The 26,686-nt window shown below is 45.9% G+C and overlaps 1 protein-coding gene across 1 annotated transcript in view; it reads right to left on the reverse strand.

The window, feature by feature from the left end:
- Positions 1 to 26,686, reverse strand: part of LOC144824611 (gamma-crystallin-1-like) — a 62,698-nt gene that overhangs the window by 32,360 nt on the left and 3,652 nt on the right. Inside the window, exon 2 of the mRNA XM_078683665.1 lies at positions 19,020 to 19,262. Within this exon, the coding sequence (XP_078539791.1) occupies positions 19,020 to 19,262 (243 nt within the window). The remainder of the gene's footprint in view (positions 1 to 19,019; positions 19,263 to 26,686) is intronic.

The raw sequence follows: 26,686 nt of genomic DNA on the forward strand, positions 1-26,686 counted from the left end.
CTTACTGTGCATCCAATAATGACCAGGGAATTAACATTGAAACTCAATCACCCAAATTCATGAGCACAGGTACTTAGAAAGGCCCGGTCCAACTTGTAGTAGAGGCCTCCCCCCTAGTTTTGGTTCTGGCCAATGTACCTCCCTTAAAGTCTGGCCAAGCAGAACCGACAGCTTCCTTGATTAGTAAAGCTTTTCACTGGCTATCCAATAATATGGTGATATCCTCTTGGGGTAAACAACAACTAGCAGAAGAAATTACTATGGCAAGAAGGGTGGCTTGGATAGGGAATGGTGTAAAAAAATTCAAAGGCGACTGTGTAGTCCTACATTTCTTAAACCCGGAAGTACTCCCCGAGGTTTTGAGAAATCTTTTTCCACCGCAACGTAGGAGCACAGACACCGTTCCATTAACTTTGGATTTTTTCTACCATAGCAGTAAAATAGGGAACCCGAGCATCCTAAAAACAAAGTGGAACCTGGTATCACACAAGTGGGGTAGGATCCCCCAACCTAGCGAATGGGAAATTAACCTAGAAAACCGATTTGGGGCATTATCGAATTTGAATGAATGTGATTGACTCAAACCGGCTGATAGAGCAGTACAAAATAAGCCAGCGGAGTTAACTAACCCGGATACCCCTGCAGAGGAGGAGCACTGTTTGACATATGCCATTTCCTCGTTTACGGGGATAAGGGCAGAGGAAATATTTACTTTAAGTAGTGGAAATATGAATAGACTTTTGAAGTCACAGTTAGATCCTTTGATAGTGGAATCGGCTCCCGACCTAGCTGCACCCATGCTTGAACCCCCATATCACAATAATATTCATCTAGATTTAGAATTGGGGTGGGGGGATGATCTCCAAGGATCTCCCCTTCCACAGATTCCATCTGAGGCAGTGATAGCTGGTATAGAAGAGACAGGGTTGACCGTTCTTTCCTGGAACATTGCTGGGATAACCAACAAGTTGACATCTCCTGAATGGTGCACATTTATAGAACAATTCGACATCCTACTGTTCCAGGAAACATGGTCTGTGACCCCAAGGGTACCTTAATTTTTATATTCCAGCTACAAAAAACCCTAAGGGACGCCCATTAGGGGGACTAATAATCTGTGTTCGCCAAAATCTATGCTGCAGTATTCATCAAAGGAGCTCCCCATCAGTAGACATATTGCCAATTACTCTTACCTGGACTAATGGTCATGGGATGGTCATATTTAATATCTACGCCAGGGGATTAGTGGGTGGTAAAACATCAGAAGTAATAACCGCTCTGGATCATGAGCTTGAAGTTCTCCCAACATACTTGCCTTTTATTGTAGGGGGCGATGTTAATACCACTTTTGAACCGCTTGGCCAAGAAGACCAAACTTTAACAGATGAAGAAGATAGCACATGGGGTATTCCACAGTTAGAACTTCCTGTAGTTAATAGATGGACAGAGGCGGTCATCCAATTGAAGGCCCTATGCCTAGTAAGAGGAATTAGAGCAGCAAATGGAAGAACTCCATCAGATCGACAGGGGAACAAAACATTTAATAATGGTAGGTCCTCCAGTCGAATAGATTATATTTTAGTGGATGTCAGACTATGGAATAGCCTGATCGATATGGCAGTTAAAACTCGAATAGAAAGTGACCACAATCCACTTTGCATGGTTCTCAAAGTAAATGTAGGATTAAGAATGCCAAACCTAGGAGAAGATAAAACTACCCTAGACATAGTATCTTCGAACAACCAGCGCCATATTAAATGGGGTAGACTTATTGAGAACATGGAGAGATTAGAGGACCTAAAAAAAGCTGTGTTAGAAGAGGTTGCTGAGATTAATACACATGACAACAAGCAAAATGTTCCTGAAATCATGCTTGACGCTCATTCGACCTTCTTTACAAAGCTCCAGGGGTTTTTTAAGAGGGAGAATAAACCAGGATATGCTCAGAAAAAAAAACCCACACAAGGATGGTATGATAAGACCTGTAGAAAAGCCCGTGAGAACCTTAGCTTAGAACTCAGAAACAAGAATATTCTAGGGGTGAGAAAAGCGAGGGTCAACTACAGGAAGGTACAAAAAGAGGCTAAGAAAAAGTGGGATGAGGCCCATTGGCGTGATTTGAAATCCGCCTGCGACATAAGGAATCAGAGGCAATTTTGGGCTCTGGTTAAATGGGATAGAGGAAGGGTGGCCGAACCCCCACAAAATAACGTAGCCCAAAACCAATGGGTAGATTTCTTTAGACCTCAATACGCTTCTGCGCCAACTAAAGGGGAATATACTTTACCCCCTACAATCTTCTACCAACACCAGTTATTTACTATAAAAGATGTCAGCATGGCATTGGATTGTGTGACTAGGGGCCGTGCCCCAGGAATGGACGCCATACCAGCGGATGTGTTCTTAGGTGTTCGCCCATCCTGGTGCCAGTATTTTGTGTGGCTAGCAAACTCTGTGGCTAGAGGTGCTCCCATACCTGCCTCTTGGAAGGGCGCAGAAATAATTCCGGTTTTTAAAAAGGGAAACAAATCATTACCCAGCAACTATAGACCTATTAGTCTTATAGACTCTGCTAAAAAAATAATAGGTCGTCTAATACAAAATAAACTACAAACCTGGATTGATGAAAACGATATCTTATCCCCATACCAAGCCGGGTTTCGCCCCTGCACAAGCTCAGTTGACCAGGTCTTTTTCTTTATAGCTCTGTATTGGAGGAATGTGTTGCTCACCAATGGTACCCTCTATGCTGTGTTTGTTGACCTAAAATCAGCTTTTGATTTAGTACCTCGCTCCAAACTTTGGGGGGTACTTGCTGAAGCTGGATTGTCTCCGGAACTATTGACGTTACTCGTCCGCTTGCATGAGAGCAACTATGCGAGAATCAGATGGGGTGCTCAGGGTGAGGTGACTGACACATTCCCTGTCGAGCGTGGGGTGCGGCAGGGGTGTGTCCTAGCACCAACATTGTTCTCCATTTACATCAACGGGATTGTAGACCATCTAAGCCGTTCACCTACCGATGCACCGATACTGGCTGGAGCTCGAGTACCCGTTCTCATGTTTGCGGACGACACGCTCATAGTTTCCCGTACACCAAGTGGGCTCCAGAAGGCAGTTAATGCCTTCGGAGAGTTTTGCAAAGCTCATGGACTCGAGATAAATACATCTAAGACTAAGTTCATGTGCTTAAACCAGCGGAACACCTTTAGGGGTTCTATACATTTTGATGGCACCACATTGGAACAGGTTGAAGCTTTCACATACTTGGGAATAAGCCTCCAAAGTAATCTGAGCTGGAAAAAACATATTGATATGGCTGTGTTAAAGTTTCATCAATTGGCAGGCATAGTGGCTCATAAACATAAAACTTCGCTGACCAAGCCTATTACACCCGCACTAGAAATGTATAACATGAAGGTAGTCAGTGCCTCCCTATACGGTTCGGAACTTTGGGGTTTCTCCAACCTGAAACAATTAACATTGGCGGAAAATAGTTTTCTCCGCCGCTTGATTGGGGTCCCCAAAGTACTCCTACCGTAGCATTGGCCTATGATCTGGGTAGGAAAAGTATTAAGGATTTGGCACGGCTTCGTCCGCTGCTATACTGGAGACGCCTAATGACCACGCCAGAACTTGTGCACTTTGCAAATGCCCTAAAAGATATCATAAGGGCAGATCGTTTTCATTCAATCTTATGGCTAAAAGAAATAAGAGGATTGCTTAGTAAGCTGGAACTTGATCATTTATGGAACTCTCCTAATATTGAAAGCTTCCCACCAAAGGCTACGCTAAAGAACATGTATTGGGAAATGGTATGGTTGTCTACCCAATGTACAGGTTCTAATACAAATTTAACAGTACGTTATTTGAACATCAAATCTGTACCCTCCTGTGAACTTTATTGGGACATTATCGAAAAACCACTTGACAGAAAACTGTATTTTCAATTTAGGATTGGGACGCTTCCCATAAAGGCGTTTACCTGCAAATGGTCGACAAACACGGACGATAAATGTCCCCATTGCAAAGATTTGATAGAGGATACAGCCCATATACTGTTTGTTTGCCCTTTGTATGTCAATCCACAACGCAAATGGATAAAACCAGTGTGCCTAAACCTAGGAACACGTAGGTGCACAGAGGCACTAAGAATAATGGAATTAGACTGTACACCCTACCTGGCGATTGCTATCGCAAAATTCCTAGGCTGGTCATGGATTGTACGTACTCGTACTTTACAGCAGCTAGGCACAGTCTAAAGATACCATTGATATGGTTGAATATTATTATGATTTAATGTAGCTAATTTCGTAAACAACAGTACCATGTTTAATAAGTGTCTTAAAAAATTTTGTTTTTAACTTTGTCTTAGTATTTATTGTATTGTGTAAGTAAGGATGTAAAATTGCTATTATGACTGTTGTCGAATAAAGCTTTGAAATTGTTGTAATTGTTGTAAGCCCAAAATATACCATAGGGCAGGGTGCAGTGTAATTAGAAAGTAGGGCATGTACTTTTCACTTTTACATGTCCTAGTAGTGAAAAGCTCTTAAATTTGTTTTTCAGTACTGCACTGCCCACCTCTCCCATAGGATATCATTGTGTTACCTTATTACATTAAAAAGTGCTAATTTTCAATTGAGATCAATAAGGAATGTCGACTTTGGTATCTAAGGAATTGTAATTTAAAACCTTCTTTAAAGGTAAAGTCAGGTTTCAAGTCACAGTTCTGAAAATGCCATCATTAGAAAGTTGACATGTCTTAACATTTGGTGCCTGCAACCTGCGTTGGTATAGCTGACAGTTGGTCTTTGTGTAATGGTCCCAGACAGTAGCAATAGTTGTTGCCAGGGTGGACCTTCTCTGACTTGATGACGGGGAGAAGCTGTCACTTACCACACTTGTACATCACAAAGGCTTTGCCTGAGCACACTCACAAATGGTTTGACACTAGTCATTTGTGGCCCTAGACAAGCTGGGGCCAGAGCAGGGTGCCAGGAAATTCCAGACACCTCTGGGGGTAGACACCTCCAGAACTTTCTCCTACTTCAAAGTGGGCACCAGGTATAAACATTGGGCCCTCTGATCCAACATTTCAGTACTTCTGTGGACCGGTGGAAGACCCAGAAGGACTGCTATGCTGCTCTGCAAGAAGGACTCCTACTTGTTTGCCCTGCTCCCTGAATGAAAGGCTGGACCGGCATCTTAAACCCAGTACTACCGGAGGGACTTCAAAGGGTTATTTGGCTGGACACCTAATCAGGCTCTCAGGGACAGAAAAGGCTCTAACAGCCTTGATCCCCACACCTGGTCTCTATCTGCAGTGAGTCCTACCCCCTCAAGTGGGTCCACCCTAGTCCTGGATCCTTGGATGTAGGACTGAAGGTGCTCTGCCAATCCAGCTGTGGTCCTATGAAACAAAACCAATGGAGTGTAATGCATCTCCTTGCAGCTCTGCTTCAGAACTTCTGTAGTTTGACAGATTCTCAAAGCTGGACCTCACATTACAGCCCGCAGTCTCCTCAGAACCACTGCGGCGCTATGCATCCTTGACCCAGGCCTTTGCATTATAAGCCCCTCATCTTCAGCATCCTTGATGACAATGTAGGACTCCACATCACGACCCACCAGCTTCCTCTGAAGCACCTATGTAAGACCCATCTCCGACGCAGGACTCCTGCATCACAGCCTTGTAGCTCTTCAGAACTGCAGCTGCACAATGCATTCTCAAAGATTGATCTCACTATGTTCTACAAACCAGGATTTAAGGTACCATATTCAGTGGGTCTAACTTAGTACCTGTATCCAGCCCACGCTCCATCGCTGTTGGGCTGAATGTGTGACTAAGTCCCCTTCCGGCGCAACCATATAACCACAGTTGGAGTTTTCTGGTTCTACGCACTATTTTTACATGAATCTTTGATGTTGCATATCGCCAGTTCTACTGATTGGATTTTTATTGTCTTTATCTCAAATAATGTATTAGATATTATTCTATTTTTCTAAATTGGTGTAGTATGCATTCCCTTTATTAATGTTGAGTGCTGCATACATACTTTACACATTGCCTCTAAATTAAGCCTGACTTATTTTGTTCCAGGCTACCAGTGGCTTAGGCACAGGTCAATTTGGTGACTTTTATGTTTCACCCTGACAAGGATTGTGGTTGTTGCTTGAGAAGGGCTCATACCCCCCTCAACCAACAACCCAATTTCCCACACGGAAGGTTAATGAATTACGATGTAGTTCTCTTTAAAGAGGAGAGTCTTCAACTCTTTTGTAAATTGGAGGAGCGTTAGGGCGGTGCTGATGGATGTAGTTGCAGATCCTGAGGGCATCAATAGAAAATCCCTGCTTTCTTGTTTTTTTTTTATTTATTTTCACTTCTTAGTGGGCTGGCTGATGGTGTACTGGCTGCTGGTGTGCCCAGAATCACACAGATGTTGCCCTTGTCTGCAACATAAGCAGAGGTGAAGTTTATGATGACTTTGTAAATGATGCACTGAGTTTTGAAGATGGTGGGGGCTGGAAGGGGAGCCAATGTAGTAAACTCAGAATAGCGGGGATGTGATCATATTTCTTCAGGCTCTGAATGAGACATACTGTGGCAGGTAGGATGTGCTTAAGGGATGCCAGTGTGGCATCTGTAAGGCCATAGATTTGGGTATTACCATCAGCCAGATGCTAGAGTAAAAGGGCTTGAACAGCAGTTGCTTTTGAGGAAAAAAATGTTTGACTTTGTCTAGAAAAGACAGCTGATACCAGGCAGTCTTTTTGTTTTTTGGTAATGGGTTTCTTGAGGTATGATGGTCCAGGTAAATGTTAATCAAAAAGAAGATGATAAATGAACAACTAATCTAATGACATTGCAGATGCATAACTTGCAGATTCAAAGAGAGCCAAATATAGGGACCAAACTGAGTGCTGGGATGTGAGGCAGTGTGCGCCACCCTCCTCCTGTTTGAAAATGCTCCTTTGAGCTAAAGAGCTGACGAGCTCTGTTTGCTGCACTTGCACCCAGCGAGTGGCACGGAGACCTGAGAAGACTTTGGGCAGCATTCCAGCATTCCCAGAAAGAATGTGTTACTCTCTACTGAAGAAGGTTAACTATCCTGAAACACGTGTCTAGGGAGACACATCACTGGCAGCACCAACAAGGGTGAAAAACTAAAGCCTGTCACCAAAGTAAGTGTTATCATGCACAGCATTTACTATGATACATCGGGGCTAACTGAGTGCTGGGATATGAGGTAGTATGTGCCCACCTTCCTCCTGTTTAATAAGGCTCCCTTGAGCTAATGAGCTGACAAGCTCTGGTTGATGCACCCGTGCCCAGGGAGTGGAACAGAGACCTGAGAAGACTTTGGCAAGCATTTCTTGCACCCCCAAAAAGAATGTGTTGCTCTCTACTGAAGAAGGACAACTATCCAGAATCACATGTCTAGAGATACACAGCACTGGCTGCCCCAACAAGGGTGAAAAACTAAAGCCTGTCACCGAAGTAAGTGTTATCGTGCACTTCATTTACTATGCGACTACTAGCGAAAAGCTTACAAAAATGCCATCATCTCAACCAAGTCTGCTTTCATTTCTGACAGAATTTTAACAGCCCCCAACAGATCTAATGAGATCTTCAAGGTCCTCGGCGAATTAACATCGGACGCCAGGACACTTCCGAACCCGCCTCCCTCCTCAGAATCATGCAATGCTTTAAATTCCTTCTTCATCGACAAGATCACCACAATTAAAAACTCCATTCCCCACTCCCCTCCCCCAGTCACAGCAGTACCCTCCCCTGCTAACACCTCCACCTTTTCCCGGTTCCCTACGCTTGACCCGGAATCTCTCGCCAAGTTGTCCATCCGCGTGAAATCCGGATTCCCCAAAGACTGCTGCCCCCCCTCTGTGTTCCGCGACATCTGTCACACCCTTCCACATTGCATTCTTCCTCTACTTAATTCCTCCCTTAACTCTGATACGGTCCCCAGTTCATTCAAGGAGTCCGTACTGGTGCCCCTCCTAAAGAAACCCGGCGCCGATCCTGCGGTCCTCGCTAACTACCGCCCCATCTCCCTCTTGCCCTTCCTATCTAAAATCTTGGAGGCTCATGTCACGACCTGCCTCTCGCAATTTATCGAGGAGTCCAACTTCCTGGCGCCCAACCAGGCCGGGTTCAGACCAGCCCATTCCACCGAGGCTGTGATTCTTGCCGTGTTGGACAACCTCAGAAGCAACGATGACAGAGGACAACCCCAGGCATTAGTCCTACTTGACCTATCGGCGGCTTTCGACACGGTGGACCATAACATCTTAATCCACCGTGTCGAGTCCGCCGGAGTCTGTGGGGCTGCTCTGTCCTGGATTAAATCCTTCTTAGAGGAGAGGTCTCAGGCAGTCAGCCTGGGCCCTTTTCGCGCCACCAGCGTTCCGTCATCTTGTGGGGTCCCTCAAGGATCTTCTCTGTCCCCCCTCCTTTTTAATTTGTACCTTCAACCCCTCCTTCACTCTTTAGGTAAGTGGGATATCACCGTGTTTAACTACGCGGATGATTTACAAATTATTTTCCCCCTCACCTCCCCTGATGCTGTCACCAACTTTCAGACGGCATTGACACACATCCAGCACTGGATGAATCAAAATCAACTAAAGCTGAATCCGGGCAAGACTGAGCTCCTCCTCCCTGGGAGAAGTGCCCCTTATTGGGGTCCCCAGTACTGGCCCATTGAGCTCGGAACACCCCCCTCTCCTGCTGGCTGTGTAAAGAGCCTCGGGGTCCTGATCGACTCTGGGCTCTCTCTCAAGGCCCAAGTGAGCGCAGTAACATCTTCCTGTATGTTCCAGCTATACAGGATACGGAAAGTCGCCCACCTCCTGACTCCGGAAGCCTTGCTACAAGTCTTAATAGCCCTGGTGATGTCCCGGCTGGACTTTTCCAACTCAATATACCACGGCCTCCCTAAATCTCAGCTGTCCAGGCTACAGATCATCCAAAACCAGGCCGCTAGACTTGCTCTCAAAATCCCCAGATGGCAGTCGGCCCAACCCTTATTACGTCATCTTCACTGGCTACCAGTCAGTGAAAGAATTGCTTTTAAGGTCCACTGCCTGGTTTTCAAGGCCCTCACCGGTCCCTCTCCTGCTTTTCTTAAATCCCTAATCACTCCTTATTGTCCCTCTCGCACTTTGAGGTCCACCCACCTCCAGCTCCTAGTCGTCCCCCGCTTTAAACTCACTAGATCGGGTGGCCGCAGCTTCTCTTGTCTGGCCCCCAAGCTGTGGAACTCCCTCCCACTTTCACTCAAGTCCTCCTGCTCCCTTCTCTCTTTCAGGAAATCCCTAAAAACATTACTCTTTCCTCATCTTCACTAAATACCCTTATCATTCTTCAGGATCCGATCAGCGCCAGGAAACTCACGGTGTCAGTGCGCTCAAGAAATTTGCTATAACATGATACAGCAGGGTGAACTGAGTGATGGGATGTGAGCCAGTGTACACACACCGACCTCCCATTTGAAAAGAATCCCTTGAGCTAATGAGCTGACAAGCACTGTTTGCTGCACCTGTGCCCAGCGAGTGGCATGGAGCCCTGAGAAGACGTTGAGCAGCATTTCTAGCACCCCCAGAAATAATGTGTTGCTCTTAACTTAAGAAGGATACATTTCTTAAACCCGGAAGTACTCCCCGAGGTTTTGAGAAATCTTTTTCCACCGCAACGTAGGAGCACAGACATCGTTCCATTAACTTTGGATTTTTTCTACCATAGTAGTAAAATAGGGAACCCGAGCATCCTAAAAACAAAGTGGAACCTGGTATCACACAAGTGGGGTAGGTTCCCCAACCTAGCGAATGGGAAATTAACCTAGAAAACCGATTTGGGGCATTATCGAATTTGAATGAATGTGATTGACTCAAACCGGCTGATAGAGCAGTACAAAATAAGCTAGCGGAGTTAACTAACCAGGATACCCCCGCAGAGGAGGAGCACTGTTTGACATATGCCATTTCCTCGTTTACGGGGATAAGGGCAGAGGAAATATTTACTTTAAGTAGTGGAAATATGAATAGACTTTTGAAGTCACAGTTAGATCCTTTGATAGTGGAATCTGCTCCTGACCTAGCTGCACCCATGCTTGAACCCCCATATCACAATAATATTCATCTAGATTTAGAATGGGGGTGGGGTGATGATCTCCAAGGATCTCCCCTTCCCCAGATTCCATCTGAGGCAGTGGTAGCTGGTATAGAAGAGACAGGGTTGACCTTTCTTTCCTGGAACATTGCTGGAATAACCAACAAGTTGACATCTCCTGAATGGTGCACATTTATAGAACAATTCGACATCCTACTGTTCCAGGAAACATGGTCTATGACCCCAATACTCCACCAAGGGTACCTTAATTTTTATATTCCAGCTACAAAAAACCCTAAGGGACGCCCATTAGGGGGACTAATAATCTGGGTTCGCCAAAATCTATGCTGCAGTATTCATCAAAGGAGCTCCCCATCAGTAGACATATTGCCAATTACTCTTACCTGGACTAATGGTCATGGGATGGTCATATTTAATATCTACGCCAGGGGATTAGTGGGTGGTAAAACATCAGAAGTAATAACCGCTCTGGATCATGAGCTTGAAGTTCTCCCAACATACTTGCCTTTTATTGTAGGGGGCGATGTTAATACCACTTTTGAACCGCTTGGCCAAGAAGACCAAACTTTAACAGATGAAGAAGATAGCACATGGGGTATTCCACAGTTAGAACTTCCTGTAGTTAATAGATGGACAGATGCGGTCATCCAATTGAAGGCCCTATGCCTAGTAAGAGGAATTAGAGCAGCAAATGAAAGAACTCCATCAGATCGACAGGGGAACAAAACATTTAATAATGGTAGGTCCTCCAGTCGAATAGATTATATTTTAGTGGATGTCAGACTACGGAATAGCCTGATCGATATGGCAGTTAAAACTCGAATAGAAAGTGACCACAATCCACTTTGCATGGTTCTCAAAGTAAATGTAGGATTAAGAATGCCAAACCTAGGAGAAGATAAAACTACCCTAGACATAGTATCTTCGAACAACCAGTGCCATATTAAATGGGGTAGACTTATTGAGAACATGGAGAGATTAGAGGACCTAAAAAAAGCTGTGTTAGAAGAGGTTGCTGAGATTAATACACATGTCAACAAGCAAAATGTTCCTGAAATCATGCTTGACGCTCATTCGACCTTCTTTACAAAGCTCCAGGGTTTTTTTAAGAGGGAGAATAAACCAGGATATGCTCAGAATAAAAAACCCACACAAGGATGGTATGATAAGACCTGTAGAAAAGCCCGTGAGAACCTTAGCTTAGAACTCAGAAACAAGAATATTCTAGGGGTGAGAAAAGCGAGGGTCAACTACAGGAAGGTACAAAAAGAGGCTAAGAAAAAGTGGGATGAGGCCCATTGGCGTGATTTGAAATCCGCCTGCGACTTAAGGAATCAGAGGCAATTTTGGGCTCTGGTTAAATGGGATAGAGGAAGGGTGGCCGAACCCCCACAAAATAACGTAGCCCAAAACCAATGGGTAGATTTCTTTAGACCTCAATACGCTTCTGCGCCAACTAAAGGGGAATATACTTTACCCCCTACAATCTTCTACCAATACCAGTTATTTACTATAAAAGATGTCAGCATGGCATTGGATTGTGTGACTAGGGGCCGCGCCCCAGGAATGGACGCCATACCAGCGGATGTGTTCTTAAGTGATCGCCCATCCTGGTGCCAGTATTTTGTGTGGCTAGTAAACTCTGTGGCTAGAGGTGCTCCCATACCTGCCTCTTGGAAGGGCGCAGAAATATTTCCGGTTTTTAAAAAGGGAAATAAATCATTACCCAGCAACTATAGACCTATTAGTCTTATAGACTCTGCTCAAAAAATAATAGGTCGTCTAATACAAAATAAACTACAAACCTGGATCGATGAAAACGATATCTTATCCCCATAATAAGCCGGGTTTCGCCCCTGCACAAGCTCAGTTGACCAGGTCTTTTTCTTTATAGCTCTGTATTGGAGGAATGTGTTTCTCACCAATGGTACCCTCTACGCTGTGTTTGTTGACCTAAAATCAGCTTTTGATTTAGTACCTCGCTCCAAACTTTGAGGGGTACTTGCTGAAGCTGGATTGTCTCCGGAACTATTGACGTTACTCGTCCGCTTGCATGAGAGCAACTATGCGAGAATCAGGTGGGGTGCTCAGGGCGAGGTGACTGACACATTCCCTGTCGAGCGTGGGGTGCGGCAGGGGTGTGTCCTAGCACCGACATTGTTCTCCATTTACATCAACGGGATTGTAGACCATCTAAGCCGTTCACCTACCGATGCACCGATACTGGCTGGAGCTCGAGTAACCGTTCTCATGTTTGCGGACGACACGCTCATAGTTTCCCGTACACCAAGTGGAATCCAGAAGGCAGTTAATGCCTTCGGAGAGTTTTGCAAAGCTCATGGACTCGAGATAAATACATCTAAGACTAAGTTCATGTGCTTAAACCAGCGGAACACCTTTAGGGGTTCTATAAATTTTGATGGCACCACATTGGAACAGGTTGAAGCTTTCACATACTTGGGAATAAGCCTCCAAAGTAATCTGAGCTGGAAAAAACATACTGATATGGCTGTGTTGAAGTTTCATCAATTGGCAGGCATAGTGGCTCATAAACATAAAACTTTGCTGACCAAGCCTATTACACCTGCACTAGAAATGTATAACATGAAGGTAGTCAGTGCCTCCCTATACGGTTCGGAACTTTGGGGTTTCTCCAACCTGAAACAATTAACATTGGCGGAAAATAGTTTTCTCCGCCGCTTGATTGAGGTCCCCCAAAGTACTCCTACCGTAGCATTGGCCTATGATCTGGGTAGGAAAAGTATGAAGGATTTGGCACGGCTTCGTCCGCTGCTATACTGGAGACGCCTAATGACCACGCCAGAACTTGTGCACTTTGCAAATGCCCTAAAAGATATTATAAGGGCAGATCGTTTTCATTCAATCTTATGGCTAAAAGAAAAAGGAGGATTGCTTAGTAAGCTGGAACTTGATCATTTATGGAACTCTCCTAATATTGAAAGCTTTGGTATCTAAGGATTTGTAATTTAAAACCTTCTTTAAAGGTAAAGTCAGGTTTCAAGTCACAGTTCTGAAAATGCCATCATTAGAAAGTTGACATGTCTTACCATTTGGTGCCTGCAACCTGCATTGGTATAGCTGACAGTTGGTCTTTGTGTAATGGTCCCAGACAGTAGCAATAGTTGTTGCAAGGATGGACCTTCTCTGACTTGATGACGGGGAGGAGCTGTCACTTACCACACTTGCACATCACAAAGGCTTTGCCTGAGCACACTCACAAATGGTTTGACACTAGTCATTTGTGGCCCTAGACAAGCTGGGGCCAGAGCAGGGTGCCAGGAAATTCCAGACACCTCTGAGGGTAGACACCTCCAGAACTTTCTCCTACTTCAAAGTGGGCACCAGGTATAAACATTGGGCCCTCTGACCCAACATTTCAGTACACCTGTGGACCGGTGGAAGACCCAGAAGGACTGCTATGCTGCTCTGCAAGAAGGACTCCTACTTGTTTGCCCTGCTCCCTGAATGAAAGGCTGGACCGGCATCTTAAACCCAGTACTACCAGAGGGACTTCAAAGGGTTATTTGGCTGGACACCTAATCAGGCTCTCAGGGACAGAAAAGGCTCTAACAGCCTTGATCCCCACACCTGGTCTCTATCTGCAGTGAGTCCTACCCCCTCAAGTGGGTCCACCCTAGTCCTGGATCCTTGGATCTAGGACTGAAGGTGCTCTGCCAATCCAGCTGTGGTCCTATGAAACAAAACCAATGGAGTGTAATGCATCTCCTTGCAGCTCTGCTTCAGAACTTCTGTAGTTTGACAGATTCTCAAAGCTGGACCTCACATTACAGCCCGCAGTCTCCTCAGAACCACTGCGGCGCTATGCATCCTTGACCCAGGCCTTTGCATTATAAGCCCCTCATCTTCAGCATCCTTGATGACAATGTAGGACTCCACATCACGACCCACCAGCTTCCTCTGAAGCACCTGTGTAAGACCCATCTCCGACGCAGGACTCCGCATCACAGCCTTGTAGCTCTTCAGAACTGCAGCTGCACAATGCATTCTCAAAGATGGATCTCACTATGTTCTGCAAACCAGGATTTAAGGTACCATATTCAGTGGGTCTAACTTTGTACCTGTATCCAGCCCACGCTCCATCGCTGTTGGGCTGAATGTGTGACTAAGTCCCCTTCCGGCGCAACCATATAACCACAGTTGGAGTTTTCTGGTTCTACGCACTATTTTTACATGAATCTTTGATGTAGCATATCGCCAGTTCTACTGATTGGATTTTTATTGTCTTTATCTCAAATAATGTATTAGATATTATTCTATTTTTCTAAATTGGTGTAGTATGCATTCCCTTTATTAATGTTGAGTGCTGCATACATACTTTACACATTGCCTCTAAATTAAGCCTGACTTATTTTGTTCCAGGCTACCAGTGGCTTAGGCACAGGTCAATTTGGTGACTTTTATGTTTCACCCTGACGAGGATTGTGGTTGTTGCTTGAGAAGGGCTCATACCCCCCTCAACCAACAACCCAATTTCCCACACGGAAGGTTAATGAATTACGATGTAGTTCTCTTTAAAGAGGAGAGTCTTCAACTCTTTTGTAAATTGGAGGAGCGTTAGGGCGGTGCTGATGGATGTAGTTGCAGATCCTGAGTGCATCAATAGAAAATCCCTGCTTTCTTGTTTTTTTTAATTTATTTTCACTTCTTAGTGGGCTGGCTGATGGTGTACTGGCTGCTGGTGTGCCCAGAATCACACAGATGTTGCCCTTGTCTGCAACATAAGCAGAGGTGAAGTTTATGATGACTTTGTAAATGATGCACTGAGTTTTGAAGATGGTGGGGGCTGGAAGGGGAGCCAATGTAGTAAACTCAGAATAGCGGGGATGTGATCATATTTCTTCAGGCTCTGAATGAGACATACTGTGGCAGGTAGGATGTGCTTAAGGGATGCCAGTGTGGCATCTGTAAGGCCATAGATTTGGGTATTACCATCAGCCAGATGCTAGAGTAAAAGGGCTTGAACAGCAGTTGCTTTCAGGAAAAAAAAATTTGACTTTGTGTAGAAAAGAGAGCTGACACCAGGCAGTCTTTTTGTTTTTTGGTAATGGGTTTCTTGAGGTATTATGGTCCAGGTAAATGTTAATCAAAAAGAAGATGATAAATGAACAACTAAGCTAATGACATTGCAGATGCATAACTTGCAGATGCAAAGAGAGCCAAATATAGGGACCAAACTGAGTGCTGGGATGAGAGGCAGTGTGCGCCCACCCTCCTTCTGTTTGAAAAGGGTCCCTTGAGCTAAAGAGCTGACGAGCTCTGTTTGCTGCACTTGCACCCAGCGAGTGGCACGGAGACCTGAGAAGACTTTGGGCAGCATTCCAGCATTCCCAGAAAGAATGTGTTACTCTCTACTGAAGAAGGTTAACTATCCTGAAACATGTGTCTAGGGAGACACATCACTGGCTGCACCAACAAGGGTGAAAAACTAAAGCCTGTCACCAAAGTAAGTGTTATCATGCACAGCATTTACTATGATGCATCGGGGCTAACTGAGTGCTGGGATATGAGGTAGTATGTGCCCACCTTCCTCCTGTTTAATAAGGCTCCCTTGAGCTAATGAGCTGACAAGCTCTGGTTGATGCACCCGTGCCCAGGGAGTGGAACAGAGACCTGAGAAGACTTTGGCAAGCATTTCTTGCACCCCCAAAAAGAATGTGTTGCTCTCTACTGAAGAAGGACAACTATCCAGAATCACATGTCTAGAGATACACAGCACTGGCTGCCCCAACAAGGGTGAAAAACTAAAGCCTGTCACCGAAGTAAGTGTTATCGTGCACTTCATTTACTATGATACAGCAGGGTAAACTGAGTGATGGGATGTGAGCCAGTGTACACACACCGACCTCCCATTTGAAAAGAATCCCTTGAGCTAATGAGCTGACAAGCACTGTTTGCTGCACCTGTGCCCAGCGAGTGGCATGGAGCCCTGAGAAGACGTTGAGCAGCATTTCTAGCACCCCCAGAAATAATGTGTTGCTCTTAACTTAAGAAGGATACCTATCCTGAAAGACGTGCCTAGAGATACCAGCAATGGCTGCACCAACAAGGGTGAAAAACTGAAACCTGTCACCGAAGTAAGTGTTATCATGCACTGCATTTACTATAATGCATCGGGGCAAACTGAGTGTTGGGATGTGAGGCAGTGTGTGCCCACCCTCCTCATATATACTGTACACATTGGCTCTAAATTAAGCCTTTGTGCCAAGCTACCAGAGGGTTAAGCAAAGGTTAATTTAGTGACTTTTGTGGTTCACACTGACAGGGAATGTGGCTGTTTCCCAAGTAGGGGTCATGTTCCCTTCAACTAACAACCTAATTTCTCACAAACCTCATTTGAAGGGTCCTTCTTTTTACTGTTGGTGACCAACAGTGCTGTTATGTTCCATGGATCTGAAACCTGGGTCCATCTTTCCACTATAAGAAAGCCTATGGGAGAAGGGAGGAATGCATATGCTAGAAACCCCTCCACCAAAGTAGAAACATTGGGAGGCCCCGGGAAATGGAAATATAAATAGTGGAAATTAGATCAGTGGCTGGCATTGAGCAGCACTCAAGTTACACGTATACCTTGATGAAACGTATATTATGTTGCTGTAATTTGCTTAATTTGAGGCATTTTGAGTTATGCTTGTTACACAAAATTCCCAAAATGATGCCATTATACAGCTTAACATATTAACATACTATTCAGGGTAATGTCCAATTTGCTGTAAAAAATTGCAGCAAACGCATTCGCAAAACAGAATGCGAGCAGTTGTGGTTCGTAGTGCTTTTGTTTAAATGTGTCTTTGCACCAAGTATTTTGCTCTAAAGTATAGACAGCAGGGCAGTCCTTCTGATATTCACAGGTCCAGGAGTGTTCTGAGGGGGTTTTTGGGGTGCCACATTTATACCCAGTTCTAACCTGTAGTGGGGAAAACTACTGGCCACCTCCTAACCAACAGGGTAACATTTCCATGGGGTTACCCTACCTACATGTGCAGCATGTCTTGTGTATTTTACTGTAAGCTATCCAAGATCACTCTTCTCTATCTAAATCCAAGATGTCAGAACTTTTCTTCCATAGGTCAGAGCTCACTGTGCCCACTTGGAGAAATGGCTATGGAAATGGCAAACTCCTTCCTTGTGGTCACTCCTAACCAGTTCTGAGGCTCCTGTGCCCTCCCATTGGGTTTGGAGCCAAGCTCAATAGGAAGACAAATAGAGGAGGGCCTAGGTGTGACCTATATCTCCGAGTGAAAGGGTAGGCGCCTTGTGAAGCTTAGGAAGGGGCTGGGCACAGGCCATCCCCCAGGCCATCTTGCTCAAAGAAAAAAAACACCTCTTTGCATCCAAGTCTGTGGTCCACATCTCATTCACCAGTCAGGTAACACTAGACACTGGCAGATTTGGCACATTTGACTTAGGCAGGAAAATGACAACTTTCTGAAAGTACAATTTTCAAAATAGTAATATATCATCTAACTATACCATTAAGTTGGATTTTAAATTACTATTAAAATGAGTTCTGGAATCATTTTTCCTACTGCTCCTGAATTGAAGTTAAGCTTTATATGTTGTTATAATGTAATCCATCATTTCCTTATAGGAGACCCAGCTTTGTTACAGTGAAAAAAGACTTTTGGATTCTTTCACTGCCACACATGTAAATCATTAAATATACATGCCCTGCTTTTCAAATACCTTCCCCCATCCTATGGGTATTTAGGGCCTACCTCAGGGGAAACTTACGAAAATTAAAAAATAAAGGTATAGACTAAGGGTGGGCGGCCAGCTACGCTCCGTGCATGGAGTGCACGGAGTGCCGTCTCCTACGCATTTTGCGTAGCGGGCGTAGCCAGGCGGCACTACGCGCGCTCCGCAGACGGTGCATAGCCGGCCGCCACCCGCCTCCCTCCTGCCCTCCCTAAATACATCAATAAAAGTATGAAAAGCTATTAAAAACACTTACCTTGTCTGCCGCGTCCCCGGGGCTCCCTCTCGCCGTCCCGCGATTCTCGCCGCCATTTCGGGTCCTAATGCGCATGCGCGGGCAGCCGCGCATGCGCATTTCTCATGAGGAATGCGCATGCGCGGCCGCCCGCGCATGCGCATTAGTATCCGGGTCGGTGGCGGAGCGAATCGCGGGACGGCGAGAGGGAGCCCCGGGGACACGACAGACAAGGTAAGTGTTTTTAATAGCTTTTTATACTTTTATTGATGTATTTAGGGAGGGCGGGAGGGAGGCGGGCGGCGCGGAGTGGGGCTATGTGGAGTGCGCAGGTGGGCGTAGTTGTGTGCCCACTTCGCGTAGCTCCGCGGAGCCCCACTCCGCACACTACGCCCAGGGTTAGTATAGACCTCAAAAAAGGTTTATTTTGGCATGTGGGATGTAAGTTTAAACCTGCGCACAGGCTGTAAGGGCTAGGCTGGAGACATGTTTTACAGGGATACATTAGTGAGTGATGCAATGAGTGCTGCATCCCACTAGCTGCTTTTCATTTACAAATCCTAGGTCCGTGTAGTACCATATATTAGGGAATTAGAAGTAAATTATATATGCTTATTAAGGGACAATTTTCCCATGTTTAGAAGCGGAGCACAAACCCTTTACCACTGGTTAGGAGGAATAAAGGATGCAAAGTCCTATGCCCAACAAAACAGGTTCTTTTAAAGAAGGCAATTCATCTGAGAGAATACCATGCAAAAGATGGTAATGTCCAACAGTGAATTTACTAAATATGTCACTATATAATATGAAAGTTATTTATCTTTCTAAACATATTTACATTGTAATGATGATGAAGTTCACACAGTAGGGCCTAATAATCATGGTATTACTTACCTGTGGGGTCAAGCGGCAGGATCTGATAGGGTCACGGTACCCCATCCACTGCTGGAAGTCTGGGTATTCACCTCGTCTCAAGTAGTACTGGTGTCCCCTGTAGTAGGGATGCTCATAGAGCATCCAGTTACCATTTTCCACTCGAACCGAGCTGCAGCGGCTGAAGTAAGAGTGCAAGTCAGCACAGTCAGAGTCACACTCATAGAAAGGGCCCTGGAAGTTCCGGTCCTCATAGAAGATGACCTGGATTTAACACAGTTTACATAACCAGTTAAAATGAATTGAATGAGAAAGTTTATCTGTTAAGTTTTAGTTGAATTAAAACATTTCCAAAGCATAAAAGATCAATGTAATGTCCTGAATTAGGCTCAAAGTTTCCCTGGCAAAATTAATATTTCTGCCGGATCCCCAACACATTTTTAACATAGATTCATAGTTTATTAAAAAAGATGAAGCATTTGGGTCTCAAAAGGTGCTTTGTTTTGCCTGTATTTGCTGATTTTCATCTGTTGGTTCACCAAACCACTCTCGTTCTTATTACCCAGACCGTTGAAGTTCCACAAGGGAATTTCAAGGGTGCCTTTCCTGTGTGCGATTAAGTTTGCATATAAAGCACAAGACAGCATGCGATAGCCATTTCAACAACATGTCATTCTGAAGTACCTATGCAATAACGAGCCTATGAATGTAAACAACATTATTAACATTCCCAACTACTCCCAAGCTCACATTATTGTGCATTGATCTTGCATCTGCACATACTTTGAAAACATAAAGGGCCTGTCAACCCATTTTAAAATGTAATTCAAACCACAGCTTTAAACCAAGCCTGAAATGTGCAGGGGTGAGTAATCAGAAATAATATAGGAGGCATAATCAATTCTGCCTCCACTATCCGCATAAAACTTAGACAGATAGATTGATCCAGAATTACACCGTATTGTGGATGGTCACTTTACCCAGCCACACAGGCAAACTCAGCATCTCATCAACATTATTATCTCTATAAGAGCAAGGTTATGTTAAATTCAGATACTTTTAGTGATCTGGACCCGAAGGCCCACTGCACTGGTGCTAATTCACCATGTATTTTGAAAAGTTTCAGTGGTTCAGAGTTGAGGCCTGCAGGAGACCAATTTAGCCTAACTCCGAACTGATTCCAGAACGTCTGTGCCTTGTTCCTTGGAGAGTGATTGCTGGGTTACCTATATTGGTCCAACCATTAGGGACCTACAACTCTTCTTCGGTCCACGATTGGGAAAGGAGCCCCAATTGGATCTTCAGGGCTGCCACTTCTCAAGCCAATCCCATATCTCCTCCATGATACGGCAATCTAGCAGGCGGGCTGGCAGCCTACGTGTCAACAACAAGCATATCCACTATAAAGGAATTTCCCTCTCCCTCAATGACTGTCAATACAATCAAGACCTCCCATGATATTAGAAATACAAAATGAGATGTTAATTTGTAATGCCTATGTAAACCCCAAACAAAAAAAACAATACTCTAGGCACACCATGGACCATCTCTTGTCAACCATAAGCAAAAAGGACACCCCTAACGTCATTCTCTCAGGAGACCTACAGTTATATTTCTTGGGCTCCTCGAATGATGAAGAGGTGTTGGCTCAATCTCTGCTTTGGAACATTCCCGAACAAAAAAGAAGCCTTTACGGCAGAGTGAGCAACATGTCCAGACGTCTACTGGAAGACCTGGAGCATATTACGATTAGGGTATTAAACAGCAGATTCCCTGAAGATTCTCCATCAGCAGCTTCATTCTACTCTGATTCTGCAGATAAAAGGGACAGTGACTATCAACCACAATAGGTACTCCCTCAGGCAATTGCACTCCAGCTATATAATTAACCTTAAAATAATTTAATCCTCGCTAGCTAACCCAGGGGAGGTGCTCCAGGCTGTGAAGGGCATGCCACAGAACCAAAATGGGCTTGTAAGCAACCCTGTCAGTAAATAGGAAACTTTCACCATCAAGGTATTGGGCATATTTATTCAAATACAGAACACCCCGCAGTGTAAACAAAGTACCCAGCGCACAGCGAAACCAACTAAAAGTAGTGAAAAAATCAATAAACAAAACGCTCGGACTACTGAGGCACAAAGACGGAGATTTAATCCTCAGTTCTTCATTGCGGCAACAAAGTACTATACGCTCGTAGTCGCCGCTCTGACTGTGCTTTGTTCTCTGGTTTGTTCTGCGTGGGGAAGGATACTGCTGCTGCTGGGTTTTCACATTGCCTGTTCCCCCGACGGTGATTAGACAACCGCCGCTGGAATTCGGAGCCCGGGACTGCGAGGCCCACAGGTCTTTGCGCATTGCACACTCGCGCACCTGTGGCCTCTTCCCGGACTCCTCCCTGTGATCTTGGCGCCCTTATCAGCGAATCGCGGCCCCCGCTCCGCGGGAGCCGCTCGTAGTCGCCGCTCTGACTGTGCTTTGTTCCCTGGTTTGTTCTGCGTGGGGAAGGATACTGCTGCTGCTGGGTTTTCACATTGCTTGTTCCCCCGACGGTGATTAGACGACCGCCGCTGGAATTCAGAGCCCGGGACTGCGAGGCCCACAGGTCTTTGCGCATAGCACACTCACGCACCTGTGGCCTCTTCCCGGACTCCTCCTCCGCCTTATTAATTTCCTACGCCCTCCGCGAACGCGGGACGCGCGCGGGACTCAGCCCAGGGCTAAGCCCGGGCAAAGGGCGGACCCTCTGAGGCCAACGTAGGCCGGGCTGGGCCTACTCTCTAACACCTGTAGTGACCTGGAACTGTGGACCTCGATATAGGAGACGGTCATGGCTATGCCGTCTGAGGAGGGAACAACTGGGAAAGTGGGTAGATTAAGGAATGGGTCATTGGACAAATATTTTCCTAGGGTCTTGAGCGATGGTGATAAGGAATCCTCTATGGCTGAGCGTAGGGCTGAGCGCCGACGCTCAGTTGAAAGTTTAAAAAACAGGTCCCTCACTGATATTGCTCTTTATACTATGGCCCAGGAGGGAGGTTCACTCGATATTAGTGAAGAAGTAGCAAGCCAGGATGGTGTCCCTCTTTTGTTGCGCGATTGTACTCCTACTCCCTGTTTGTTTCCCGATCAGATTGTAAGTACATCCCCCCCCCTAGTCTCTGTTGTACTGCTGCTGACCGAAATTCCAAGACCCCTATCGTAGCAATGCCTAGGAAGACGAAGCCAAAACAACTAGTTGTGGTACAGATGCACGGCCCACCACCTAGTAAGCGAAGGAGGAAAATGAGGGCAGGGCAGGGTAAAGCTAAAACTCCCCACTCTGACTTTGGTAAAGTGTCAAAACCCTCCATTATTCATGATAGTGCAATAGTGGAGGTGCCAGAATCTCTCCCAACTGAGGCACTATTGCCAGTGGCAACCTCACTTGCTATGGGCACTAACACTGTAGATCACGATACTAACTCTGGTGATCGACCACCAAACACTATATCCCTCCCTACTTCAGTAGGAAACCTGGAATTCTTACTCAGATCTCTGCTCCAGCCTATTACTGAGAGTATAAAGAAAGTCGAAATTAGACTGACCATCTTAGAGACTGCCATAAACAGCATGGTTACTCTAACCAAAGCCCAGGGAAGTGGAGTTGAGCCACGCACACCCTCGGTCAGGCTACCCTCTACTAATGCTATTAATGCTCCTATTATTTTATCTCAGCCCCCTAAACTGAAACCACAGTCTCATGGTAGGGCTGAGCCTGTTCTTCCAAAACTGCTCCCTCCAAAACACATAAACACCCCAGCAGTAGGGCCTGGGGGTGACCCCCAAAGGGTAGTGACAAAGGCCCCCACAGGAAACAAACGGGAGGAACAGGGGAATGGTAGATATACTAGAGGCCCAGCGACCAAGGGCCCTCAAGTGGAGATTCCTCCACAAGCAGTGCCCTTTGTGGTCGTCTTGACTGGGGTTCCGCCGTTAGTAGATAACAAGAAGGAGGGCTATGCTCAACTGAAAAATAAAATAATACACTGGCTGAGTACTTATAGGCCCATTACACATAATATTGATGGGGACATAGTGCATGTCAGGCGGCTTAATTTGTTGGGTAGCAGATGCAAAGACATAGAGGGGGACCTGGTGGTGGTTAATTTCAGAGACCCACGGGCAGTGGATTATATATTAAATTGGCCCACCGGAAGTAGGGACAATTGCATTACCCCCCGGGCTCTGACATACTTCTACCCTAGATCAGTTGTGTTCCCCCCAATCATGTAAGTGGGTTCTACCCTCCCAGACCCAACCTCCCACCACTATATAGTAACATCTATGTCCCTTACGGGCAGCACCCAGCCCAGGCGGCTGATCCCTTTGGCTGGATTACGGCACCCCAGAGATATAATAGAAATAACAATAGCAGAATGGAACATTTGAGACCCTTTACTCCTCTGGAGACTAGCAATAGGTTTTCGTTGCTATCCGGTATGGAAGATTGCGACTGATGTCTACAGTCTAAGGGGGAGAGAGGAGGACGATCAGGTGCGGTGAATTTAAGGGGCACAGATTTGGAGTCTCTAAGGGTAGCTGGATGTAAAGATACTAGACAGGAGGGCCCCCCAGTAGCCCAAAGTATGGATTGTAGTATTACCAGAGCCCCCTTGTATGTATTGTGTGCAGATAATATAGTTGGTAGCATTGCATCCCCCAAGTCATCTATCTGTGTGGATGGCAGTCCCACGCCCAAGGAGGGTGGAGGGGGTGGGAGCAAGGGGGACCCTGCTATAGTTCCTAAGGGTCATAGGGTAATAAGCCTATTATCTTGGAACGTGGCAGGGTTAAAAAGGAAGATGGCCCTACCAGAATGGCACAAATTCATTGAGAAGTTTGATGTATGCCTGTTTCAGGAAACCTGGAGTTTGCTCCCAATAAATAAATCTGGCTACACCACATTTTTCTCTCCAGCAGTAAGCAGAGGGAAGGGTAGACCAGCGGGAGGACTCACGGTTTGGATAAAAATTGATTTGGACTGGGATGTTGCCACTCATGACTCAGAGTGTAGGGATATACTACATCTCTCTGCTAGGGGATATAGTGAGGGGAACAGGCTCGAATTATTCAATGTTTATGCTAGAGGGGCACCGGGGGATACTGCTTCAGCAACTTTAACGAGCTTAGATTTAGCATTAGCCAAGTGCCCCCCAGCGGCCAAAATCATAGTGGGTGGGGACTTTAATTGTATGTACGAACCTCTTTTTGGAGATGATCCTCTAGGCACCGAGGAAGAAGATTCTAAATGGTCCATCCCAGCCTTGTCATTACCCCCTATCCGAAAATGGTCTGCTAGGGCAATACAAATGAATGCCCTCACTAGGGAACACAAACTAAGAGCACTCAACGGTAGGACCCTGTCTGACATTGTTGGTGCAATGACCTTCAACAGGCTTAATGGTCCGTCCAGAATCGATTATATCTTACTGGACGTTAGATTGTGGAAAGACCTATTAGATATGGAGGTGGTAGCTACACAGGATAGGGACCACAACCCTCTGTGCAGTAAGTTTAGGTGGGGCAACCCCAAGGGTAAGGGGATGAGTGCCCCTCTGAGGTTAACCAAAGAGATTATTCCATACAATAGTAACCGCAGGCTGAAATGGGACAAGGCTCAATTGAAGGAGGATCAACTGGGGAGCATAAAAGCTCTTGTGGTAGATCTTGTGGTAGATTTGGAGGCATGGGAACAAGGAAATGGAAGTGCCCCGGAGCCACCCACTTCCCTTGATACAGCCTACAAAACCACAATAGAGCAAGTGAGCCAACACTTCCTTTCTAAAGGGAAATGCCATAGAGTTAACAACACTCCTCCCATCTCTAGTAACCCTTGGTACTCGACCCAGTGCAAGGGGAAAAGGAAAGAGCTAACAGTTGCCCTACTAAAAAAAGATCCATCACTAGTTAGAGCGGCTAGGAAGGATTACTCGAGAGTATTGGCACTGGCCAAACGAGAGTGGGAGGAACAACATTGGCAGGACCTAAAAGGTGCAGCGAGCATGAGGGATTCGAGGCTATTCTGGGACCTTATCAATAGAGCTAGGCAGCGGAGTGCTCAGCCTTTAGCTGCACACATAACAAGCCAGCAATGATTTGATCATTTTTCGGCTCTATATGTTGGATCTGAAGTCGCCTCCTGTTCAACGGTAGCTAGAGGTGGGGGTGGGGAACCTATAGGGGAGCCCGAGGACCCATTTTCGGCCTCGGAAGTAGTAGTGGCCATTAGACATCTGACCCCGAAGAAGGCGGCTGGTCCGGATGGGATCCCAGGGGACCTTTTGATCGAGGAACCTATGGCTTGGGCCAATTTAATTGCCACTATAATGAATTTGATTGTCAGAGGGCACCCCGTGCCAGACTCCTGGAAGGGGGCAGAGGTGGTCACTGTGTTTAAGAAGGGGGCTAGAGAGGACCCTGCCAATTACAGACCTATCAGTTTGATAGATGTAATCCAGAAAGTGGTTGGCAGGGTCATTATTTTAAGGGTTGGTGAATGGATGGAAGAGAAACACATCCTCTCCCACCTCCAAGCAGGATTCCGCCGAAAGGTGGGTACGATGGACCAGGTCTTTCGTTTTTTTGTCATCTATTGGAAGTCAGTTACCATCAAAAAGGGCAGCCTTTATATGGCCTTCATAGATCTCAAGACGGCTTTTGACCTGGTCCCTCGAGCCAAGTTGTGGGAGACACTAGAGAGGATGGGCTTCCCCGGTTCACTTTTGAGTTTTATTGTAAGGCTCCATGAGGGGAACTACGCGAGGATCAGATGGGGATCTCAGGGACAGCTGACAGATAGGGTGCCCGTGAGGAGGGGAGTTCGCCAGGGATGCGTTATGGCTCCGACCCTCTTCTCCTTGTTTGTGAATGGAGTGGTGGACCATCTGAGAGAGGAAGAGGCGGATGCACCATCCCTGGCGGGGGAAAGAATCCCCACTCTACTCTTCGCGGATGACACCATACTGATTTCTAAATCCCCGGTGGGACTCCAAAAGCTTTTGCACCGATTTAGTACCTTTTGCATAGACAGAGGCCTTACTATCAACACCTCAAAAACTAAGCTCATGGCCCTTTCACCCTTCAAAAAATTTAAAAACAATTTTACGCTCAATGGGGCACCCTTGGAGTTGGTTGATTCATTCGACTATTTGGGGGTGCGGATAAACAGTCGGATGAATTGGAAGGATCACCTGGCCAAAATGTTACTTGGGTACAAAAGAGTTTCAGGGGCGACCCTGAGGGAGCATCGGGAGTCGACGAGTAAACCTGTGACACCGGTTATGGCAATCTACGAGGGTCAGATACTCCCGGCTGCATCATATGGCTCTGAGCTATGGGGGTTTGAAAGTGTTCCTGAGCTAATTTTAGCGGAAAATAAGTTTTTGAGGGACGTGGTGGCTCTCCCCGTTTCTACCCCGTTAATCTCACTGCGGCTAGATCTGGGCAGGCGATCCTTCAAAGATCTAGACCTGCGCCCTCTATTGTTCTGGGCTCGGCTGCGAAGGACCAAGGAGCTTGCTAATTACGCTGCTGGGCTGGATGAACTAATACTGCTCGATATTAGTAATAAGATTGGGTGGTTGAGTAACGTGAGGCAACTGGCGATGCAAGTGGGCTTGAGTGATGTGTGGGAGAGCCAAATGCCT

The sequence above is a fragment of the Lissotriton helveticus genome, chromosome 3_1 (assembly GCF_964261635.1).
Source record: "Lissotriton helveticus chromosome 3_1, aLisHel1.1, whole genome shotgun sequence".
NCBI lineage: Eukaryota > Metazoa > Chordata > Amphibia > Caudata > Salamandridae > Lissotriton > Lissotriton helveticus.